At 41.6% G+C, this 15,891-nt stretch overlaps 1 protein-coding gene across 1 annotated transcript; it reads right to left on the bottom strand.

The window, feature by feature from the left end:
• Positions 1–1,819: 1,819 nt before the first annotated feature.
• On the bottom strand, positions 1,820–14,887 carry RPL22 (ribosomal protein L22). Its single transcript, XM_074307802.1, has 4 exons — positions 14,760–14,887; positions 12,402–12,506; positions 6,551–6,675; positions 1,820–3,764 (listed from the first exon to the last, which is right to left on the bottom strand). Exons 1-4 carry the CDS (start codon positions 14,769–14,771, stop codon positions 3,620–3,622), a joined length of 387 nt encoding a protein of 128 aa, XP_074163903.1. The 5' UTR covers positions 14,772–14,887; the 3' UTR covers positions 1,820–3,619.
• Between the last annotated feature and the right edge of the window lie 1,004 nt (positions 14,888–15,891).

The following is a 15,891-nucleotide window of genomic DNA, read 5'->3' as shown; positions in this document are numbered from 1 at the left end:
GAAAAAAAACCCAATCCTTTGATACTTGAAAAGGGACACTCAGAAAAATGACCTTGAAGGCTGAGAGTGAACAAATATTAAGCGTTAAGAACTTCTAGATGGAAGTCAGCATTTCAGATTGTTATCATTCAAGTAATGGCCAATGTTTACAACATCCACAGTGAAGAAGTATTTTACGGCGAACATCAACTACCCTGAACATTTTAAATCATGGATTCATTTAATGCAGGTCTATAATGCTACTGTGATTTCAAACCAAGCAGGATCACCCACTAGTCAATCAGATAGGGAGGGCAGCATCTCCAAAAACAAATGGTCCAAAATTCAGCTTTAGCAGTTGAAAAATCACACTTCAGATTTTCATTCTCATGGGCAGTGGTACCCCATGAATCCAACTAAAAATCAAAGTGTTCCTGCAGCCTCCCTACTGGGAGAGCCTCATTACAAGAGCTCAAAAAAAATCTAATGTTCAAGTGATTTTAGCAAATCCATGTACCGAAGAGAAAGTAAATCTAAAGTACTATCCAGAATTTGTTAGCACCCGTCTCACAACCACGAAAAAGGAAATGTCCAACATATGGCAGGCACTGAATCAGGATGGACAAATGTCACTTTCAGAAAAAATGTAACCTGTCACATACTCACTTGAAGAAGAAATATTTGGATAACTCCAAGAGATTGGATTTCTGTTGCTGTAGAGACCAATAAATAATCAGCTAAATAAAGTCACTAAACTATCCCTACACAGTAACCCAGTGATTCTTCTATTGGATATATGGCCAGAAGTCAGAACCAAAGGGGAAGAGTCCCATGGGCACTAAAATATCCATAGCTGTACCTTCTATCGTGGCAAAGCTTTGAAACAAGAATGGGTACCCATCATCTGAGGAACAACTGAACAACTTGTCATATGAACGTGATGGAGTATTACAAGTGCCATAAGCAATGACCATCAGAAGGAATTTAAAATGTGGGGAAGACTTGCTATGAATAGAGAAGCAGAAATAATGTATGAGAATATAGGCAATGACTACAAAAACTAAAAACAAGGCAAATTAAGTGCAAAAAACCAAACCAATCTATATCCTAAAGAATTGATGGTCTCAGCTCCTTCCATCCACTAAGTCGAAAGCTCTGGGAAATATGTTGTGACATGAGGTTTATACTGATGTGGTCACTATGGCTGTTTCAATGTTGGCACATAGGAGGGCTCAATAGGACAGGGAGATTCATGGGGGGAATGCAAAAGCCATCGAAGGAAATTTAAGTGACATTAAAAGAGGCAGCTAAATTCAAAATGGAATTACACTGACCAATCTTGGATCATGATTAAACATGAAAGTGAAAGCCACCCCACCTCTCCAGTAGAAGTCAGGCAGAGTTGGAGCTGAAAGGCATCTCTGAGGTCACAAACCCAAATCTCACTTAACAGTTAGAAAGGGATCGCTCTGGACAGATTTGTTGTTTCCTGGCTGTGTAACCGTTAGGCAACTTACAATTTCTCTGTGTCTCAATTTCTTCATCTTTAAAATGAAGAGATGGGAAGAAATCATGACCTCTGAGATCTCAGAGGTTAAATGTTTTACCCAAAGCCACATAAGCAGTAAAGAGCCCAACCACGGTCTGAACTGAGGAACTTCCAACTTCAAAATCCAGTATGGAGTAATGCACAAACTGTAAGATAGACTTGGTTTAGATTATACTGGGAAATGAGTGTAATGTAAAAAAAAAAAAAAAAAAACAAATAGCAAAAACAAAACAAAACAAAAAAAAAACAGTCAGGTCTTTAAAAAAAATAGTCCTCGCACAAGAACCATAGCCACATTAGCCACTTTAATATAAAATATGATCAAATGCCTCATTACAAGAGCTCAAAAAAGCATCTTTTAAAAAAAAAAAAATCAATGAATTTAAGTCTTATACAAGTTTAAAAATCTGGGATGAGCTTTAATTTTTTAAATTCTTAGTAGCCAATTTTCAACCCAGAACATTTTACCTCACTAGAATCCTCTGCAGACAGTGCTTTCTCAGGTAGATGGATGATCCCTGGAACAGGCTATATTCTCACAGCTAACATTTAATGTAATTTAATAAGTGTAATAAAGCCATATATAATCCCCATGCCACTCTAAAGAATGACCCAGACTTTCTAAGTTGGGGAGATCCTTCTCTTCTTATAGAAAGTTTTTCAGGGATATTTTATTTACATAGCAATAAATTTGTCCGGGCAAATTTTCCTCAAGTCCAAATACCAAGCTTTCACATGATTACCTCAACCCGCAAGTAGGAGGTTAAAGTTGGACCCCTCCCAGGTGAGTCGATTCTAGAGCTAGTCTAAGCTGATTCCTGGCTACCGGCCCACCACCTCCAACCATGCTGCTGAGCCAGGGAAATTGGCTGCAGGCATTGGGAGCATTACACATGCAAGAACCTTTAATTGTAAACAGGAGAGAACTCCAGCATAACTGTTCCCCAAAATACTTGGAAAATGCATCTTTAAGTCTATCTCAAGGTGGCCCTCTGCCTCACTGCAATGTCATTAGAATTTCAATTATATCCCTTCCCCATTTCTAATTTTACATGGCAAATTGAAAATCGAAATAGAGACAAATTATCTCATTCTCCTCCCCAAGAACACAGGCTTTATTCTATTTCCTTTAGTTTGCCAACTCGGAGGGCAATTTGTCGGTTTTTATTCTAGAACCAGCCTGGTAGGAATTGCTTCCTCTTAACATTTCTTGAGACACACTCTATCAACATGAAGTATTTCTTGTTGGCCACTGGTCTAGCCAATGTAGACCACCATTACAGCTAGGTAAAAAAACAGGCCTGTTCCTTATCTCTGGTTCCCCCTGCTGGAGGCCACTGTCTGCAGCTGAACAGCAAAAATAACGAGGATTTTTCCAACAATGGCTATTGACTAATATATCCTTGTACAGACTTACTCCATTCAAATCATATTTTTGTCACACCCCATTCCCCATTCTGCAGGACAGATTGTCATTCAAGATAATGGACTGTCTTTTACTTTGGATAGGAAAAGGGCTATTCAAAGCAGCTTCCTGTCCAGGTCTAATTTTTCCATCAAAAAATTCAATAATTCGGCCAAATGCCCCAGGAGTTTAAGTACTTTTAAGTTTCCAATCTGATTTAAAGGGCCTCAAAGGGTAATCAACTCTTGGTTTTTGTTTTTTTTTTAATGAACTAAGAGCCCCCAGATTTGTTTCAATTGTATATCAATTTCCTTGAGGAAAGAGACAGACAAGATTTATTCATTGAGGGAAATACTTTCCTCCAAAGTCAGTAAGTGGAAGGGCTCAAATCTCTAACTGCCTTCTTCTAAGCAGAAGGCCCCTGTTCAAAGCAGTCAGAATTTGCCTCAGGTCCCTTAAATGACTTTTTTTTTTTTCACTTCCAATTTGGCACTGTTACATTCCAAACTGAAATCCCCAAGAAGAAGCAGCTCAATGTTGATGAGTGCACAGCAGCCCAACCAAGCCCTTTCCAATTGTTTCCAGTATCCTGTACAATCCACAGTGCAGAAAGACAAGGATAACCACCACTTTGGTTCAAGTTTTATTCAAGATCATATACAAAAGGTTTCCAGACCCAAGAGGGTTTAATCCTCTTCCTCTTCCTCCTCTTCATCCTGGTTGATCTGGAAGTACCGTAATTCATAACTCTCCTTGCTATTGGCCACCACTCGGAGCCAATCCCGAAGATTGTTCTTCTTTAAGTATTTCTTTGTCAGGTACTTCAAATACCTGCAGAGAGAGGATGCTCAGTGACTAGGCCACATGGCAGGCCAAACAAGAGGCCTCCCTTCCAACACACTCACCACGAAGGCCAACACCCAGACCCAAAGCTCATCGTCTTTCCCACCTTGCATGGGGAGTAGAATCTGAGGACTGGTCTCAAGCACTCCCCAAGTACGGGGCCCAAACCAGACTTGAGTATCAGGGTAGCAGCAGTAATAAGAATAGTAATAAGAAGAGATAAAGGCAAGAAAAGCTGTCCATCTAACAGAGAATATTACATGGCTTTTAAGGATTGCTGCAAGGAGATGTCATGATCTCAAGCTGAGAGACAAGTACCCGATATTAATGTGTCTAATTTTTCTAACTCCATTTTCCAAAAAGTTCCAAGATAGCTTATCTCCCTTACTCTGAATCTTCTTGCAAGAGTCAAGGTTATTGTTTTGTTTTGGTGGGGTCTTTGTTTTCTTTCACAAAAATGACTAATATGGAAATGTTCTGAATGACTGCACGTGTGTAACCTATATGCAGGAAGTGGGGAAGGAGAGAGGAAGGATCTGAAAAACTGTTTTTACATATAATTGTGAGAAAAATAAAACAGAATTCTTTAAAGTCAACATTAAGTTGTCTCCTAAATAGTATCATATATAGATCTTCTCTAAATGCTATCAACTCTTCAATCTCAATAGACCCAAAGATGGAAAATGCCATCTACATCTAGAGAGAAGTATGGAGACTGAATGTAGATAGAAGCATAGTATAATCTGTTTCTTTTTCCTTTCAGTTTGATTTGTTTGTACCTAACAAATATGGAAACGTCTCAAAGATTTGCACATATTTAACCTTTATCAGATTGCTTGCTGTCTTGGGAAGGGGGGAGGTAAGGCAGGGAAGGAGAAAAATTTGAAACACAAGAGTCTTACAAAAATGAATGCTAAAAACTATCTTTATATATATTTGGAAAAATAAAATACTATTTAAAATTTTTAAAATGAAAAATGAAAAAAGACTATCGCCCTAAAATGATACTTCATCTCTTGAGGGTGAATTTATCTGGAGGTTCAATCGGTTGGCCTAATTGCTAACCTCATTCCACCAGTGGCCAAATAAGTCACTATTATTCACGATGCAGATACCTACTGGTATTTACTTATTTTGCCTTTTAAGTTAGTTTCTAAAAAGTTAACGAATGGATTTGTGTCCAATGGTAAAATACCAACCATTACAATGAAAAAAAAAAAAAAAAAAAAAAAAAGATTTGCAGCCATTTTAATGGGTTACCATCTAGTTTCCACTCTGGATCTTAGCCAGGGTTCTTCTATTATTTGATGACAGGTTTTTAAATATGTGTTAAGCCCCAAAAGGTCACTGGGATAAAGGATTTTCACACACCTACACAACTTAGTGGAAAAGATCACCCACACTAAGCCAAGAAATTTAAAAATCATCACCCAATTAAATTCCTAAATAGAAACACGGAACAAACAGTAGTCTTAGCTCCAGGGTATTACATTTTACTGCCACATATACTCTTGCTGCTATCTTCTATATACTGACAAGGTTCTTCCTATACTCTCAGAAGGAATAATAAAAAAGTTAGAAAACAGAAATTAGAAAACAGAAAAGATGTTTCAAGAATTTAAGATGGTTAGTAAGAGGGAAAAAAAAAATGTAAGATCAAGAATGTATGGGTCTAGATTAATTGCTTTCCCTTCCCTCTAGAAACAAACTGAAATGGGTTTAAAGTGGAGAAAGAATCAGATTAAATATACAGGAAAACCTTTTCTGTAGCAAAGGGAAGGAAGGTGTTAAAACTTTGAAAAAGTAAAGAATTCTCTAGATACTTTCCCTGACAATCTAAGGGCACTGAATAGAGATGCACTGCACATACCCCATACTGGAAGAATTTTTTTATGGGCTACCTAGAAGCAGGGGATGAGGACAAGAAGCCCTGCCATTTCCTAAGGCTCTGTGTTTCTATGTACTTTTCTTTCAGAATAAACATAGGGGACTCCCTGAATCCAGATGGGGAGCTGATTTTGAGTGCAAAGGAAAACCATTAGCCAGAGTTTAGCTGGAGATGAAAGTAAATTCAAGAGCTTCCTATTAGCATTGAGAGAGAAAATATCAATGTAACCAAGTAACTGATACTCCTGAAACAGCAAAAACCAATGTTACTTTCATCTGAGAAAGACTATTTCCAGAGGCAAACATGAAGATACATTTTAAAATTGGAATGTCCCCTTAAGGCTCCCACATTTAACCTGAGTTCCTTATGACTAGACAAATTTATTAACACTGAAATTCAATGATCAAAGATAAATCCCTAAACTCTTCCAATTTATGCTGAAACACTGGGGAAAGGTAACATTTCCAATGAAATTGCTAAAAAAGACATCTCGTAGTTATTATGATTTAGTACAAGCTTCCCTGAAGAGACCACCTGTATCTACAGGGCCTCCCTACCTCCCCAAAACTTAGGAGCTGTGATGTCACTTCCTATTTGTATGTCCTGGATAAATCCAGTAGATAGGCACCGCACCCAAGTGCATGGGTAAGGTAAGAAACTGCTGTCTGATATAAAGTGCTCATGTTCAGGGAGAGCTGACAAGTCTCAGGCATAATGACTGTCTCCTTTAATCCCATGGCGGTGATGACTAACACCTCGCCAACTGTTAACCCCGCTTACTCTTCTGGCAAAGCACTTCCTCTCCCACTCCCGCCAGCCTGGGCCTTGGGCCCGCCTGTGTCCAGGCCCCACTTTCTCACTTCCTCCACATTCAGCCCCCTCTCACCTTTTAGAAAATGGAACCTCTGACGTCACGGTTATCTTGCTCTTGCTTCTCTCAATGGTTACGACTCCGCCGCCAAGGTTGCCAGCCTTTCCGTTAACTTTGATTCGTTCTTGTAAAAACTGCTCCTGTAAAACCGAGAGAGGGCCTGGTGAGAGCGTCTGGCTGCACAGCAGACTCGCCCCCCCACACTTATTATTTCAACTGTCTCTAGATTCTAAATGTAAGGAAACCGCATCCATAAGCAATTAGGATCCATCAGCTGAAGTCCTGAGAGGTCCAAATTCCAAGACCCAAAAAGTACAATTATAGCCATAAAGGACTATTTGCAATACAAATATGAATTTACAATTTTTGAAATAATTTATAAATATAATAAAACCAATGGCACTGAGATTATTCTTGTAACTTCCATGAGGGTTATGTTTTCACCTCCTAGAAAATATGGGAGGATGCCACTACCAAAGATGGGTGAGGGACACTAACGCTATGGAGATTTGCAATTAAAATCTAACCTGAGGGGGGGCAGCTAGGTGGCGCAGTGGATAAAGCACCAGCCCTGAATTCAGGAGTTCAAATCTGGTCTCAGACACTTAACATGTCCTAGCTGTGTGACCCTGGGCAAGTCACTTAACTCCAGCCTGGGGGGGGGGGGGGGGGGGAAGAGAATCTAACCTGAAAATTCCCTGGGAGGGGAATTCACACCAAGAGGGATCATCACAGATTCATAAAGTACAGAAGAAATGGACAGTGTGATTTTTCATCACAACAAACACAATTACCACTTACAAATATTACAGTACAGGATAGACTAGGTTGTTGATGGCATAGAAATATTGCAATAACACCGAGGTTAAAATGGGGATACAGGAATGAACAAGACATTAGAAGCACGGGCCAAAGGAATTATCCAGCTAGATGGAAAGCAATCATCGCAAGGGAAGATAATGAGATGGGGCTCAACACAAACAACTAGGTCATGGGTGAACCCTAAACTGCAACAAGGAAGCATTGTGGGAAGAAGCAATATGGTAAACACAAAGAACATAGTAGCAGTTCAAATAATACTAGGTAGCTTTACTATAGCATTTTAAGACTGTGTAAAGTTTTACAAATACTTTTTATGTTATCATTACAAGTTATAAACAAAAAGAATTCCAATCACAAAGAAAGGAGCGCATATCTTGTAGGTACACAACAAATTTATTATTATTTACCAACTACCTCCACGCTTTAAAGACAAGAGAACCTGAAAGCAAAAAAAAAAAAAAAAAAAAAAAAGGATGCAGAAGAATCCATTGTCGGGTCCTCTAGGAAGGGCCCACATGCCCTCAAAAACGATTGTTTTTTTTTTCATAAATTATTGGGGGTCAGTAGGTGGGGCAATGTGAAAATGATCTAAAAGAAATGGAACCATAGCCAAAGATGGACAGAACAGAAAAAAGACCTGCTCAGCTCTTATTTTGCTTCTAATTTTTCTACCAAAGAGAAAAGCCACAACAAACAGTTAATAAAGTTCATTACACAAGACAAAAAAAAAAAAAAAAAAAAAAAAAATCACATCAATCACACCACAATAGTAAATTCAAGTCATCTAACTCAAATGTCCATCCTAGGAAATTACAGTGCATGGGGGGAAAAAAGCAAATAATATTCTAATTATCAAAATTATCAAAAATAGGAGGCAGACTGGACCCTACAAAGTATCAAATCCTGAAGCATCACAAGGTTGTTAATGGCTAAAGAAGAAGCGAGCGGCTGCTGTTTCATGAGGAGCAAGTCACGCCAAGATTCTTACTAGACTGGAAGAGAGAATTAGAGATTTCCAGAAAGCATAAGCTAAAGTTCCTTATGTTACCTTCATGAAGGGTAAACCATCACACAATTACTGGTCGAAGGGCCAGAGGTTGAAGGGTCATTTTTATCAATGGCTTCAGTGATGCTCATCACATTTACATTATAGATGACATACAACTAAACATAAGAAGTAACAGAAGAGTGGAGGCAGTGCCTTAAATTTGGTTTTAAAAATCAACTTCACAAATAATAATGGAGTAAAATATAGCTATGTTTTGACCCTGTGTGACCCTGGACAAGTCACTTAAACTCCCAAAGCCTCACAAAAAACCAACCAACAAAAAAAGAAAAACCCTGACAGCTGCTCAGGACAGATGCAGTCACAGCACCCCCCCATCCCTGGTCTGCCCAGACCATCATTCTCTCGTCACTTCCACCAACAGGGAGTGCCTACACAGCAAGCAATCCAAAGAAGGAGAAAGCATTAACACATGAGGAGGAGGAGTGGAAAGGGAGGATTAGGAAAGACCTTCAATAGGAAACAGAACCTCAACTGGCCTTTGAAGAAAGCCACGCATCCTCAATGGCAGAGGTGAGCAGGGAAAGGAAGAAACAGGCATTTATTGGGTACCCACTATAGGCCAGGCAGGGAAAAGCCCCTTTACAAATATTACCTCATAAATAGAAGCTGAGTGGATGCTCAATCGGCTGAATAAGTTATGATAAATGAATACAATGGAATACCGTTCCGTAAGCAGGATGATTTCAGAAAGGCCTGGAGATTGTTACAGGAAACTGATGCTGAGTGAAATGAGCAGAACCAGGATCATTGTACTCAGCAATGACAAGATTATGTGATGATCGTCTGTGAGGGACCTGACTGGGACCTGACTTCTCAACAATGAGTTGATTCAAGGCCATTCCAATAGACTTGGGATAGAAAATGTCATCTGCATTCCAAGAGAGGACTATAGAGACTGAATGTGGATCAAAGTATAGTATTTTCTTTTTTTTGCTTTTTTTTCTTTTGCATTTTGACCTGGCTTTTCTTGCACATGACGAATGTGGAGAAATGTGTTTAAAAGAACTGCATATGTTTAATCTATATGGGATTGCTTGTTGTCTTGGAGAGGGAGAAGGGAGAAAAATTTGGAACACAAGGTTTTACAAAGGTAAATATTAAAAACTATCTTTGCAAATATTTAGAAAAATGAAAAGCTATTAAAAAAAACACACACAAAAAAATATTATCTCATTTGATCCTCATAACAACCTTGGAAGTACTCAAGGAAATAGAAGGCAGGGAAATGGAGGCAAGCAGTACAGACACAGACCTTCCCAGGAATTTGGTTGAACCAAACAAAGACTTCTTAAACACGGGGAAGACCAGGTCATGTCTGGAGAATGGAAAAAGACAAGAAATGAAAACTAAAAAGAACAAAAAGAGAATGAAGGAAAGTAGGAGCAAAAGGGCAGTGAAAGAATGGATCTGAACAAGGGGAAAGAGAGCAGAGTAAAAGGAAAATCTGGGAAGGGCCAAGAGCCACTGAAGTACAACAGAAGATGAAGATGGGGAAGGTCAGTGGATGGGGAGAGAAAGGGTGGAGCACTGCCTCAGTAGAGTGACAAGTTCATCAGAGAAAAATTCCAAGCATTGCTGTGCAAGAGCAACAAAGACCAGCTGAAATGAGATGTGGAAAAAGCAATCTTCCTCTTCATCACAGAAGGCACAATCAGCAACACCTGTGTGTGCAGTGATAGGACATGTGAGTGCCAGCTAAGGAGGAGGGACAGCAGCCAAGGTGGATTTCAGCTGGACATAAAAAATATCCTCATTTGGAAGCAGCTAACTGGTGAAGTAGACAGAGCACCAGCCCTGAAGTCAAGAGGATCTGAGTTCAAATTTGGTCTTAGACACTTAACACTTCCGGGTTGTGTGACCCTGGCCAAGTCACTTAACCCTAATTGCCTGGGGGGGGGAAATGTCTCAGAGCTAAAAAGGGAGCTTTCCACAAAGAACATAGTCAAATACTGAGCCGTGAAAAGAACCTTAATTGTTCTAAGTGGACCCCCTAATCTGATGGTTGACCCAGAAACTGGTGACTTGGCTGGGATATCTGGCAGAGCCTGGATCTAAACCCCAGCATCTTAACCACTGTTTCCTCACTCTGGACCACCACTTGTCTGGATGGCATAGAGCTTTTTGGATGAAACGGGTTTTCAGGCTCTCAATTTAGACATTCTACAAACTACAAGGAACTATACCAATTATGTTCTTTAAAGCCTTGCTCAAAACGGGGATTAGGAATCTTGCTTTCACAAATACTTTTGTTATATTTTCTTTTTAACACTAGGTGAATTCCCTGAGATTGAGGAGCTAAAAATACAAAAGGGCATTGGGGAGGAAAAAGGTTTTTGGGGAGTCTTCTCCAAACAATGTTATGTGTGAACTCTCCTCACCAATAAGTGCTGAAAGCAAAGTAAGACCAAAGAGCTGATTAGTAGCCTCACAAAGCAGAAATGGATTTCATGGGCATAAGGAGAAAAAACAAAACAGAAACGCAAATAATTTAGTACTTGAAAGAAGCTAGCTCAAAAAGAGATCAGAAGATCAGAGAAATGCAAATTAAGACCACTCTGAGATACCACTACACACCTGTCAGATTGGCTAATATGACAGGAACAAATAATGACAAATGTTGGAGGGGATGTGGGGAAATTGGGACACTAATACATTGCTGGTGGAGTTGTGAAAGAATCCAGCCATTCTGGAGAGCAATCTGGAATTATGCCCAAAAAAGTTATCAAACTGTGCATACCCTTTGACCCAGCAGCGCTACTACTGGGCTTATATCCCAAAGAAATACTAAAGAGCGGAAAGAAACATATATGTGCCAAAATGTTTGTGGCAGCTCTTTTTGTTGTAGCTAGAAACTGGAAGATGAATGGATGTCCATCAGTTGGAGAATGGTTGGGTAAATTGTGGTATATGAAGGTTATGGAATATTATTGCTCGGTAAGAAATGACCAGCAGGAGGAATATAGAGAGGCCTGGAGAGACTTAAATCAACTGATGCTGAGTGAAATGAGCAGAACCAGAAGATCACTGTACATTTCAACAACAATACTGTATGAGGATGTATTCTGATGGAAGTGGAAATCTTCAACATAAAGAAGATCCAACTCACTTCCAGTTGATCAATGATGGACAGAGGTAGCTACACCCAGAGAAGAAACACTGGGAGGGGAATGTAAATTGTTAGCACTAATATCTGTCTGCCCAGGTTGCATGTACCTTCGGATTCTAATGTTTATTGTGCAACAAGAAAATGATATTCACACACATGTATTGTACCTAGACTATATTGTAACACATGTAAAATGTATGGGATTGCCTGTCGTCGGGGGGAGGGAATAGAGGGAGGGGGGGTAATTTGGAAAAATGAATACAAGGGATAATATTATAAAATATATATATATATAATAAAAAAAAAAAAAAAAAAAGAGATCAGAAGAGTTTAACCCAAAGTGGCAATTATATTTTAATTCAGAAGATACCCAAATGCACTCCAAAATCTAAAAACAAATCATCAAGTACGGTGAACTGTCATGTCCCACACCAACTGGAGCTTTCCTGGCAAAGATACCAGAGAGGATTGTCTTTTCCTTCTCGAACTCTTAACAGAGGAGGAAACTAAAGCAAACAGGGTAAAGCTAACTTGCCCAAGGCTGCCCAGCTGGAAAGTGTCTGAGGCCAGATTAGACCTCAGGAAGATGAGACTTCCTGACTCCAAGCCAGACACTATCCACTTCACCTCCAAATCTGAGATGCTAATCCTATGAAAAGGCATGAAGTCATCACTTTCAGACAATCAAAGTCCAGAAATTAGCCACCAAAATATCTTTTCTCCCATCTTTAAACGTTTCTACTTAAGATTCTTGACCCTTCTTTTTTTTGAAAAGTCTTTTCAAGAATGAAACTCACACCTATACTTAAACAACTATGGCAAAATTTATTACCATGTAAGAAATGAATAGCTTCAGGAGTGTAACTTACAAAATTAGCTGCATCCATAATCCCATCTTCCACAGGATGGGTACAATCCAAGGTGAATTTGAGGACTTGCTTCTTTTTTTTGCCGCCCTTCATCACTGATTTCTTCTGCAGAAAAAAAAACCACAAATATTGTCTGTAAGTAGCTAATCCCCAAACAGAGAATTGGGGAGGAGGAAACCTATGTCAAAAGCAAAATCCCTAAAACTTCTAACTTTAAAAGAATTAAACAGTGATTGATTCCTCTAGTCTGACATTCTATAAAAGAGGATAAGTTATTTCATACCAAGAGGATAATGGCCTAAAAATCACTGGCATGGAAATAAGTGTCTGGATTTAGTCAAACCATCCTTGAATTTCACTTTATTTTTACTCTGTACCTGTTGAATACTAAGTTATATTATTTCTAAGACTTCATGTCTATGGTTTCTTGCTCCTTTCCCAGCAAGAAGCAGCCCTCTGCTGTATCATACTGCCCCTGAAACCTTCCCAGAAGCCCTAAGAGAGCTCTCTCCCTCCTAGAATCTGGTCACTGTTTAACTTTTCTCCTATCTGTAGTAATTTCCTGATGTGTAGACCGATGATATGTATCTAGTGCCCTAACCCCACCCCTAAGCTGCAGGGGCTGTCCTGTTTGCATCTTTACACTTCCAGTGACTTATCGATACACAGTCGGTACTGAACAATTTTAGAATTGATAGACTAAGTTTTTCATTTTCATTTTCAATACCCTTCTCAAAGGTTTTTTAATAGGGTTTTTTAAACCTTCTTAATACATTAAATAGGGTTAATCTTTAATCAGGAGTCCCCTAAGCCACCAATTATATATAGTATTACCCCCACACTCACTGCAATTACTCAACTCTTAAAAACATTCAAAATAGAAACCGAGCAAGGCTACCACATGCTCAAAGACTAAGGAAAAATTCTTTCCCTAAGCTCCCTACACAATAATAGCAGCTAATTTTATACAGCAATTACTATGTGCCAAAAACTGTACTAAACACTTCGTAATTATTTCATTTGATCTTCACAACAACCATGGGAAAAGGGGGACGTTATCCCTTTCACAGATCAGAATGGAAAAAGAATAAATAACACTTCACAAAATTCCGCCATTCCTGAATAGTTCCAGTACTTGAAGACCACCCATTTTAGAATCACAAAACTCTGAAGACTTCGAGGGGCCTATTCCAAATCTTGGAGGATATATATATATGAGAGGGTACATGCCTTGCCTGTCACAGGACTATCAGATGAGATACAAAGACTGGGACAACTACGGAGATTTTTCCCTCCCACCCAGTAACTCTTGAATGATATCGTGAAGCTGATGATTTTCTTCTAGAATTTCCCATCAAAAAAGCCGAGCTTCCTCACTCAGTCTATGAAGGTAGGCCGGTACTAGAAATCCCCCAGCAAGAAACTGACCTCCTCCCGTGACCGCAAGAAATTGACGCCTGCCATGTGTTCGCTCACTCCCTCAGCTGTGCAGAGCTCTGGGGGGAGGGATGCAAAAACTGACCCAAGTACAGCCCCTGCCCTCCAGAAGCTCGCAGGCTAAAGCTCAAGCCCCGGAAAGCGAGGCGGGAGCCGAGGATTACACAACCCGAGGCACGAGGTGGGACTCGAACCCAGCTCCTCCCGGCTTCGCTCGGGCCCTCCGGCCACACACGGGCTTCGTGGCTCAGTCCCGGAAGAAGGGACCCCCGTTAATGAACTGGGCTCGCGGACACGCAAGTCCCCGAACTTCGCAAGCCCGCGTCTTCACACGCTTTGCAGTTCGCAAGACTTCCTTCTTCTCTCAAACACGGCCGCCGCCGTTCCAGCGGCGGTTCTCCGTTTCCAGAAGGGGAAACTGAGGCTCAGAAGTTTGATGATCCGCCTAGAAGTCGCCTTAGACTCCTGGGAACCTCGGACTCCCCCCACCCCCGTCCCGCCGCTAAGCCGGCCAAGGGAAGCAGGGGCGGTGGCCAGGTGGTATGCCCCAGGACGCCCCCCCCCGCCACGGCTCCACTGCTCGCGAAGAGGGGAGACCCAGGGAACAGAGGCCGAGGCCGCACCCGGGGCTGGGGGCCCAGAGCGCCGGAGAGAAGCCGGCGCTCGCGGGCAGCGGGCCCCAAGCCTGCCCCGAGCCCCTCCGGGCGCCAGGCCCCGACTTCGGCCTCCTCCCCAAGCAGCGTGCAGCAACCGGACGGCGCCGAGGCGGAGCCGGCGGGGGCGAAGGCGGCCGAGCCTGGCCCCGATCTCCCACCCCACCCACCCCCCAACTAGGGTTAGGGTCGGACCGCAGCCCCGGGAGCCCAAGGGCGAGCGCGGGGCGGCCCGCAGGGAAGGCCGCGCACGGAGCGCGATACTAACCACGGGCGCCATGGCGATCGAGGAGCCAGAAAGAGACCGCCGAGCACCGCGCAGGCGCAAAACCCTCCGCGAGCACGCCCAGCACGCAGGGTCCAGGCACAGCCAATCCCTCAATCGAGCCTCTGGATTGCCATCGCCTCCTCCCTGGGCTCGGCGATCGGGGAGCGATTTGTGTTACCTGCAATGCATACTTCCCTCCTTCCTTCCGCCGCCGGGAAGCCGGAACGTTCTATTAGAGACGGAATGCAAGGGGGAGCCCGGCTTTGTGGACTCTTCCAAGAAGAACGGAGGGGGGAGGGGGGAAATGCTCTCAGTGCACGCGAGGCCCCTCCCCCCTCCTTCTTCAGTATAGAGTATTTACCGATTTGTAAACGTGTATCCTCGGTTAAAAGTAAGTCCCTTGAAGGCAGGGGCTGTTTCTTCTTTAGAGTCAGACACTCCCTGTTCAAGACTTTGCAACGTACCTCAGTTGTTGTTTCTGTAAAATGGGTTTATTAAGAACATCTACTTCCCAGAGTTACTATGAAAATCAAATGAGATAACATATGGAGAATGCTCTGCGAACCCTTACGCTCTCTAAGAAGCAATTGACTAACTTATGGATGTAATTAACCAATCGATTAAGCTCTGACTCTATGCCAGGGCAGCCAAATGGTCCAGCAGAGTCAGGAAGCCCCGAGTTCAAATCGGACCTCGGCTGGTGACCCTGGTCAAGTCCCTTAATCCTGTTTGCCTCGATTTCATCACCTGTCAAATGGACTGGAAAAATAAATGACCGACCATTCTAATGTCCTCACCAAGAAAATGCCACGCTTAGAACTGCACGTGTTTAATCTGCATCTGATTGCTTCTGTCTGGGGAACAGGGAGAAAAGATGAATATTGAAAACTGTATTTGCCCGTATTCGGAAAAATAAAATACTACCAACAACGACAATCTTGTGCGCCAACAGTGTTGGTGCAGAGGATACAAAAGGAGGCAAAAATGGGACAATAAAGAGGCCGTATCATTGGAATAAAGTGTGGGAAAGGAGGCAGGTGGTGAGGGTTTTGTGACTTCTTTGACACTTCCGAGCTGAAGGACCCTGGCTAAAACACTGAATAATCTGCCTCAGTTTCCTCAACTGTTAAAT

The sequence above is a fragment of the Sminthopsis crassicaudata genome, chromosome 3 (genome assembly GCF_048593235.1).
Source record: "Sminthopsis crassicaudata isolate SCR6 chromosome 3, ASM4859323v1, whole genome shotgun sequence".
NCBI classification, from domain to species: Eukaryota; Metazoa; Chordata; class Mammalia; order Dasyuromorphia; family Dasyuridae; genus Sminthopsis; species Sminthopsis crassicaudata.
Note: the sequence above shows the minus strand (reverse complement) of the source record. Positions and strands in the feature narration are given on the sequence as shown.

Bases quoted from the DNA above. Each gene is read 5' to 3' on its own strand.
- RPL22 (XM_074307802.1), bottom strand. The intron at 6,676-12,401 runs GTAAGTTACACT...TCGGTTTTACAG, and splicing joins TTATGGATGCAGCTAATTTT to GAGCAGTTTTTACAAGAACG. The intron at 3,765-6,550 runs GTGAGAGGGGGC...CTCTCTCTGCAG, and splicing joins GAGGTTCCATTTTCTAAAAG to GTATTTGAAGTACCTGACAA.